Below are 9,582 nucleotides of genomic sequence, written 5' to 3'. Positions count from 1 at the left end.
AAATATTTTGTAGCCCAAACTATGCTAACAATTCTTTTTCAATAGTAGCATAACTGATTTCGTGTTCGTTCAGCGTTCTGCTGGCATAACAAAACGGGCTATGGTTCTGTGATACACTGCACCAATAGCAACATTACTTGCGTCAGTTGTTAGAGGAAAGGGCTTTAAAAAAACCAGGGTAGATTTGATATCGGGTATGATGTTTCAAATGATTCGTAGTCTTTACATTTCAGTCTTTTCATTTCATATATATTACAGCACCTTTCTTTCGTTTGCGGGTCATAGGTTGAAAAATATTGGGCAAAGTTAGGATGAACTTGCGATAGAACCCACATAGTCCCAAAAATTATTTTATTTGCTTAGGTGTCTTAGGTAGTGGAAAGTTTGTGATTGCTTTGGTTTGGTTCGGGTTTGGTTTGATCCATTTTGTTGTAACAATGTGCCCTAGGAATACAGTTTCCTTTCTTCGTGAATTCACATTTATCTAGCTGCAGTTTCAAGTTGGCTTCTCTCAGTTTCTAAAAGACTTTCATTAGAGATAAAATGTGCTCATTCAATGAAGTGGAATAAACAATAATATTGTCTTTGTAGATCAAATCTTTCAGAAGATTATTCATACATCTCTAAAAAGTAGCTGGAGCATTTTTTTTTGGGATATTTGTCATTAACAGTTATCTCATATAGATTCCTTTAATGGACTATCAACATGAATTTTTGTTTCCCAGAGGCGTCTGCCTTCTTGGGGACCACCCAAATAGGAGAACAGTAAGGGGATTTTGATTTGCAACGATCTCTTGTTTTATCATTTCTTTGATTTGTTTGTTGGCTTCTTGGTCAACGCTTTGGGGGTACTTGAAGGGTTTACGGTATACTGGATCTTCATGTTGAATCTGGATGACATGTTTAATAGTACTTGTGAACATAGACATAATATAAAATAAAATAATATAATATAATATAATAAAAATATGTATAATATAATAGAAAAATGTTCGAAAGCAAGGGCGTGGCAGTTTAGTTCGCTTTTGGGGCGTTATAGTGGGCGTTCAAAAATTTTTTTGGAAAAATCGATAGAAATTTATAAGACTGATAAAAGTATGAAAAATATAGTTTTGTACGGGCTCTGGGCATGCCAATGTGGGTCAACAATCTTGCGCTGCGTCTATGAATCTAGATTCTGTATTCTTATTCTCAACCATCTTGCTTTTATAGTTCTTGAGATCGAGACGTTCACACAGACTGATGGACAGACAGAAGGTCAGCCAGACAAGGGCAGATTGATTCGACTACTGATAGTAACTCTACAAACAACGCGTATAAGGCCAAGCCTTACGTTTCAGGATGGATTCGGCAGGAAAGCAAAAGGTATGATGATTTGGTAAGAAATCTTAAAAAAAAGTATTTAGAATCTACATGCTTAATCTTAACTTTCAAGGTTTTAAAGTTCCCCGGAATCACATAGCTTACACGGAAAGGCAGACGGGCATGGCCAGATCGACTCGTCTAAAAATCCTGATAAATAATTTATAGTTATATATTTAATATCTATAGTCTATAGTAGTTCCGAATTCACAGGATTTATTTGTAAGCTTAGTTTTATTAAAATTTTAAGTCCTGTCTTTATTAGTCGGATAAATTTATCAATTTCATGGAGATTTACTACAAATTTCTGTATCATCATTTATTGTAGATATATTCAACTTTGGGTGACATTACCGCCACAGAGTATGTTCTGACTGGAATAGACTATAATATTATCTCAAGTTCTGACCTTGTCTGCTCATAATATTCTTTTATTTATATATTTACTCGATTATATGTTTTTTCCTATATCATGTCTATCGGCATGGCACCAAGATCGGTTAGCTGGAGGTGTTGCCGTGGTACCAATTAGCAAAATTTAAAGTAAAGTATTCACACTTTACGTATACTGCGTAACAGTAATACTACGATACAGAAAAAAATTTGTATTAAAATTTCTTTTGGAATCTTATATGGGAATATCGATTCATATCTTTAACAATTCCTGAAGTTTCGACAGATTGATGTAAAATACACACAGGGAAGGACAGATTTTGGTAGACGTCTAGATCGTTTCAACGAAGATATAATATATATAAAATATATTTACAAAATGGAATGGATATGTTTTTTATAACGTAAAATATTTTATTTAAACTTACTGCTTTCCGACGATGCCAGTTCGAATTGGTTCCATATGAGATGTCCAAAAACGCATCATTCCCTCGTGGCTGGCCGTGACCCACATTCCAGAAGCTTCTGGAGAATCCTCACCGCCAAAGGAAAAGTTAATAGTCTCGGTTACTTCATCAATTGGTATTTGGTCCGATTTGGCTTTGAGGAGGGCCAAACAACATATAGCTGAACGGTGTTCTGATTTCCTAACCATTGGGGGTCCGGAGATTGGTAAAATTAAAGACTCCTTTTGGCTGCTCGGATCCTCCTCTTGAAAGCCAAATATTAAATAAGATACAAACTCATTCCAATCCACCTTAAAATCACGATTCTGATTAATCTTTAAAAAGAGCCGTGTATACATTGAATCATTGAACGTTATGTCTAGTTCTTCAAGTATGATACGCAATTCATCAATGCCAACATGACGCTCGGGAGTGTTTAGAAACGCCGAATGAAGTTTCTCGAGTTGATCCTTTGAAATCCACTTGTGCAAGCGCTCCGACTGCTCCTCCGCTAAATGACTTTGTGTGGATGATATTGTCTGATACTCAACAGCGCTTTTAGTATTTACACTCGCATTAATATTACAGACATTTCAGAAAGTTTTAATAGTTAACTAAGCCTCATAAGGATTTTGTATTGTATATTTAAGTATGACTTTACTTTTCAGGCCTACTCATTAAATTATAATATATATTATAATATATAAGTTATGAACCCTCTTCTTGCGCTCTTCGTCAGGACTCACCAGCGCTCGGCTCTCGTGTTTTCGGGCCCGTCAGCAGGCGACTCGGGGCCTGTCTAGTAACATGTTTGTGTATGTGTGCATTCGGAACAAGTGCCGTTGGTCGCACTCAGGGTGGTGTAGAGGGGTCAACGGGGGAAGCGTATATAAAAGCAGCGGGGCGGGAGAAGAGGAAGTCAGTCTCGAACGGACTCATAACGGAACCGCTAGCAGATCGCGAACTGAATCTTAAAATAAAGCTAATCGTAAACTCGAACCCTCTTAACTATCTTGACTATTATTTGGAGAACCACAGCATGTTGGTTGTCATATCAAGGTGAGGTATGCGGCAGCGAGTGCCGAGAACCCTGATGCAAGTGCAACTTGCGTTAACTGGCGCCCGAACAGGGACCGGCAATGTCCGGCCGATAAAAGTGATACGAAAAAATTGTGGAAATTTGTGCGTAAAAATAGTGGTGGTGTGCATAAGTCAGATTAAGATCTGAAATCCATAAAAGAAAAAGAAGTGTTGCGTGAGCTGTGTATAAAATGATAAAATAGCAATTACCCGCTGCCGGGGGAACTACGCCCATCCCGGGGCGCAACAAATATTGCATAATTCAATAAAAGGTGTAAAATTTCTAAAATAAAAATGTAAACCTATGTTGCGCCAAGACCTAATTTAAATTAATAAAACAACGACCCGCTACCGGAGGACGCCACGTCGTCCATGCCGAGCGCAAAAGTTGTACGATACCTATAACATAATTAAAACACGATCAACCCACTGCGGCGGTACGGCTTGTGGGGAAAATTTTTTTTTTTCTCCTTGCCAATTCGCGAGTGCAAAAGATTGTGTATAATAAACCAATAATTAACCATTGCAGCAGTTTACCTGCGGCAGTACGAGTAATATGAGCGCCCAGAGTGATAAGGTGGTGTGTGGCAGCTTGTTGGATACGTTAAGTGGTGTGGAATGCACCCAAAAAAAACCGCCCAACAAGTTGTGTGGCGGCCGTACCTTAGTAGGCAACCAGCCAAAAGGGATACTACGGAACCACCGTGCCCAGTGCCGAAATAAATTAGAGGTCATCAATAAAAAACTGTAACAGCACGCACGCAAGGAAAAAATATTGCAAAATGCAATAGCGCACAAAATTGTATAAACACATGCACAACACCACAATTCAAAGGAAAACAAGTATAGTACAATTTCCCCAATTTCCCGAAACGAAATGAATAAAATACAAATTCTCTACAATACACTAATTCACCTTTTTTTACTTATCCCAATAGAATATTCATGCTGTAGGGGTACAACCTAAACGACGAAAACTAATAAAGAGCATACAAGGGTGAGTGAAATATTTCATTAAACTTTATTGCCATATTTGCTAAATTTAGAGAAATAAAGAAAAAGCAAAGAAGAACAGATATTCTTTTTTATCGGGTTAAAACCGTTGTCTCACATTTCCGTAAGTAATAACGAATTCTGTTACCTTGAAAACTTCCTGCATCTTTCCAACGCAAACTAAAAATCAAAATGGAAGAGACCCTGCGTGCTCTTAGCGAGTCCCTCAATGCCCTGACCAACGTGGTGACAGGCATTAAGGAAGATATTAAGAAAATAATGATAGGTTGGCTATTTTAGAACAGGAGCGCGGGAACGCTGACCCTACGGTCGACCAACCGCAACCCCTGGTGCGCGCACGCACCGAGTATGAGCTGAGAGAGATATCGGTCCTCCCTGACTGCGTCAAAGAACTGCAGGCGTTCGAAGGACGGCAGGAGGCTTACCTGTCTTGGATAAACAGGGCACAGTCAATACTGACCGACTATGACTTGATTAAAACCAGACCCCTGTATAGGGCAATTGTCTTGCATATTAGACAGAAAATAAGGGGACACGCCGACATGGCCTTGGCGGCCTATGGCGTCCAAGACGACGATTGGGACGACATAAAACGAGTCTTGGCGCTGCATTACGCAGACAAACGAGACTTACGTACGCTTGAGCATGAGCTCGGCGCTATGTCCCAAGGTTCTAGACCACTAGATAGGTTCTATATGGACGTTAATGGCCATCTCTCGTTGATCTTAAATAACTTGAAGGCCAGAAACCACCCTCGTGAAGTAGTCAACGCTTTGATAGAAACCTATAGAGACAAGGCTTTGGATGTTTTTATCCGAGGAGTGGGGGGAGATTGTTCCAAACACTTACTTGTCCGCAGCCCGAAGAATCTACCAGAGGCTTACTCTTTTTGTATGGGATTGCAGAATGTAATGTCAAGAAATTTCACAGCTCAGAACTATCAACCGTCAGGTGCCCCAAGATTCGCAGGCCCATATCAACATCAGGCCAGGCCACCGTTCCGAACCCCTTTTTCTCCTGGTTCAGGCAGATTTTCGCAAAACTCCTACAGAACTCAGGGTCCTAGACAGGCCATAAAAATGGAATCCAATCGGTCGGGTCAATCTTACCAATCAGGATACAGTGGTCGCCAGGAAGAAGGCTCCGGTATTAAGAGAATGCCGAAGGAAACAACCCATTCCAAAAGGCACAAAGATTGTACCACATGGAATTGGCACCACCCCCGCTAGCCCCGGCGGCTAGTGGAGATAACCAAGGACGTTCACACGAGGGTTACTATGATGACGAGTCTCAAGTTGTCGAGAGAAGCAACAATTATCCTCCGCAGAAAAACGTGGAAGGAGCTACAGATGCTCCACATAACCTTGAGACTGAGGGAGGGGCAAATTTTATGACCAACGCCTCTCCAGTGTACCGTACTTAGAGTATGCTACGGAGAGGGGAGAAAGGCTGAAGTTTTTGATCGACACGGGGGCGAACAAAAACTTTATTAGCCGAAGACTTGCAGCCGGGTGTACCACAGTCCGTAAACCCTTCTCCGTACTGTCCGCTGCGGGTAACATCATGATAACGCACCGCCTAGTTGGTAAATTCTTCAAACCACTAGGGAACGACTCGGATATTACTTTTTCGTACTACGATTACATTCCTTGATGTATCATTGCGACGATACTCTCAAAGACTTAAAAGCCATAGTGGATAGGAAAAACAATTGTTTGATAATAACCCCAGGAATTAAAATCCCTCTTTTGGCGAGAGCTTCAATAAACGTTAACCCGCTACTCGCCGCCGAACACCCAGATGGTACACAAGAAATTTTGAATTCCCTTTCGGGGAATTTCCCCGCACTTCGAGCCCCCCTTACCTGGAATGTCCGTGGAGACGGCCGTCAAGGCTGAAATCCGGACAAACACACAAGACCCGATCTATGCTAAAAGTTATCCTTACCCAGTCAACATGCGCGGAGAAGTCGAACGTCAAATCGATGAACTGCTGCAGGACGGTATAATTCGACCCTCTAATAGCCCTTACAATTCCCCTATCTGGATAGTCCCGAAGAAACCTAAACCAAACGGAGAAAAACAATATCGCATGGTAGTCGATTTCAAGCGGTTAAATACCGTCACCATACCCGACACTTACCCCATCCCAGATATAAACGCTACGCTAGCCAGCCTTGGCAATGCCAAATACTTTACCACCCTAGATTTGACTTCTGGATTCCATCAAATCCACATGAAGGAAAGCGACATTCCAAAGACAGCTTTCTCTACTCTAAATGGAAAGTACGAGTTCCTCCGTCTACCATTCGGTTTGAAGAATGCACCTGCAATCTTCCAAAGAATGATCGATGATGTTTTGCGCGAGCATATTGGCAAGGTCTGCTACGTTTATATTGACGATATCATCGTCTTCAGTGAAGATTATGACACACACTGGAAAAATCTCCGATTGGTATTAGCGAGTTTATAAAAGCTAACCTCCAAGTGAACCTTGAGAAGTCGCATTTTTTAGACACGCAGGTAGAATTTTTAGGATATATCGTCACGGCCGATGGCATTAAGGCAGATCCGAAAAAGGTCAGAGCGATTAGCGAAATGCCTCCTCCGACCTCTGTTAAGGAGTTAAAAAGATTTCTAGGCATGACCTCGTACTACAGGAAGTTCATTCAGGACTATGCGAAGGTAGCAAAGCCCCTTACAAACTTGACGCGTGGATTGTACGCTAATATAAAGTCTTCACAATCAAGCAAAGTGCCAATTACATTAGACGAGACGGCTCTACAGTCTTTTAATGATTTAAAATCAATTCTCTGTTCTTCTGAAATACTGGCGTTCCCATGTTTCACTAAACCTTTCCATCTAACCACGGACGCTTCTAACTGGGCCATCGGAGCTGTCCTCTCACAGGACGACCAGGGTAGAGATAGGCCGATAGCGTACATTTCCCGTTCATTAAATAAGACGGAGGAAAACTACGCTACTATCGAAAAGGAAATGCTCGCGATAATTTGGTCATTGGACAATCTTCGGGCTTACTTATATGGCGCTGGTACTATTAAAGTATATACTGACCATCAACCTCTAACGTTTGCCCTAGGCAACAGAAATTTCAATGCGAAGCTAAAACGCTGGAAGGCTCGTATAGAGGAATACAACTGCGAACTCATCTACAAGCCTGGGAAATCTAATGTGGTGGCTGACGCGCTTTCACGCATTCCGCCTCAGCTTAACCAGTTGAGTACCGATTTAGATGCTAATCCCGAGGATGACATGCAGTCTTTGGCTACTGCCCATAGCGCTTCACATGACAGTTCACGATTGATTCCCCACGTTGAATCTCCAATCAACGTTTTCAAGAATCAACTCATTTTTGACACAACCAGGTCAGAATACTTATGCGAGCACCCGTTCCCAGGTTATACTCGCCATCTGATTCCTCTCAAAGACGGATCACTTGCCGATTTAACCAACTCGTTACAATCGTGTCTACGACCTGTAATAATTAACGGCGTCAAAATCCCGGAAGCACATTTGCAACGCTTTCAGTCCATCTGCTTAGCGAATTTTCTTTTATACAAAATTCGGATAACGCAGCGCCTAGTGGCGGACGTGTCTGGCGCAGAGGAAATTTGTGAAATAATTGAAAAAGAACACCGTAGAGCACATAGGGGCCCTACGGAGATTCGTCTCCAACTTTTAGAAAAATATTATTTCCCGCGGATGTCCAGTACGATCCGTCTGCAAACTTCCTCATGTCAGTGTTGCAAACTCTACAAGTACGAGAGACACCCTAACAAACCAAACCTACAACCTACGCCAATTCCTAACTACCCATGTGAAATACTTCACATCGACATTTTTGCGCTCGAAAAAAGGTTATACCTAAGTTGTATTGACAAATTTAGCAAGTTTGCCAAACTTTTCCATCTGCAGTCAAAAGCATCTGTGCATTTGCGAGAAACTTTGGTGGAGGCCCTACATTACTTCACCGCCCCTAAGGTCTTGGTTTCGGATAACGAGCGAGGGTTGTTATGCCCCACAGTGCTCAACTATCTTCGGTCTCTAGATATCGATCTGTATTATGCTCCAACCCAGAAGAGCGAAGTAAATGGTCAAGTCGAGAGATTCCACTCTACGTTCCTAGAAATTTATCGTTGCCTTAAAGATGAGCTCCCTACCTTCAAACCCGTTGAGCTGGTACACATAGCAGTGGACCGCTACAACACTTCCGTTCACTCGGTAACGAATCGAAAACCAGCAGACGTTTTTTTCGACCGCTCGTCAAGGGTAAACTATCAGGGTCTGACAGATTTCCGGCGGCAGACTTTAGAGGACATCAAGGGCTTAATTGAGTATAAGCAAATTAGAGGTAATATGGCTCGGAATAAAAATAGGGACGAGCCAAAGTCTTATGGGCCGGGAGATGAAGTTTTTGTTGCAAATAAGCAAATAAAAACAAAGGAAAAAGCGAGGTTCAGATGCGAAAAGGTACAGGAAGACAACAAGGTAACAGTTAAAACCAGATCAGGAAAAATTTTCCACAAATCTGATTTAAGAAATTGAGACGTGGTTTTCACATTTAAAAAAGAAACGCGAAAAAGAATAACGAAAGTAATAAAAGTAAGTTGTGGCAGCTAATGAAATATTCCACCCATGCATACCCTATATAAAAAAAAAACATTAATAAAAAAAAAAAAAAAAAAAAAAAAAAAAATGAGTTAAGAAATACAAAAAGAAATACAAAAAAAATTATAAAAAAATAATATAAAAAAATACAGATTATAAGAAATAAGAAATAAGAAATATAAAAAAATAAAAATATAAGTACACAAAATGTACCGTACCCCACACACTACGTAGTCTTAGAACAACTTAGACGACCAGATATTTACGAATTGTCTTTTTGTAAGCTCGATTTCTGCATGCGGCGCAAATCCCGCTCACTGGACTGGCTGGGGTCGGCTTGGAAATGGGTAGCTGGATCTCCAGATGCTGCTGATTGGAACGCCGTCTTGGCCGCGCAAGCGACGGCTTCGAGGAACTGCAAAAACTGGAGGAGGCTAGCTGTATCCCTCGGCTACTGAAGGGCGGCCAGGCCAAATGCTCATATCAAAGAAGTAACCAACGAGTGGTTAAGCAAGTCGACGATGGAATGCTCCTCCTGACCAACTTCAACGGAACTCTAAGAACGGCTGCAAAGAACTACGACCTGATCGGCTCCTTTATCATCCAATTCGACAATGAGACGATAATGGTCAACGGTCAAAACTATTCCAGTTACTCGG

At 41.3% G+C, this 9,582-nt stretch overlaps 1 protein-coding gene across 1 annotated transcript; it reads right to left on the bottom strand.

The window, feature by feature from the left end:
• Positions 1–2,183: 2,183 nt before the first annotated feature.
• Positions 2,184–2,773, bottom strand: LOC116803431 (WD repeat-containing protein on Y chromosome-like; the record flags this gene model as incomplete). The annotated part of the gene is made up of 1 exon (XM_032727155.1): positions 2,184–2,773. A coding segment is annotated over one exon (590 nt), but the record flags the coding sequence as incomplete, so codon positions are not given.
• Between the last annotated feature and the right edge of the window lie 6,809 nt (positions 2,774–9,582).

The sequence above is a fragment of the Drosophila sechellia genome, unplaced genomic scaffold (genome assembly GCF_004382195.2).
Source record: "Drosophila sechellia strain sech25 unplaced genomic scaffold, ASM438219v1 Y_24, whole genome shotgun sequence".
In the NCBI taxonomy this organism is placed as follows: domain Eukaryota; kingdom Metazoa; phylum Arthropoda; class Insecta; order Diptera; family Drosophilidae; genus Drosophila; species Drosophila sechellia.
Note: the sequence above shows the minus strand (reverse complement) of the source record. Positions and strands in the feature narration are given on the sequence as shown.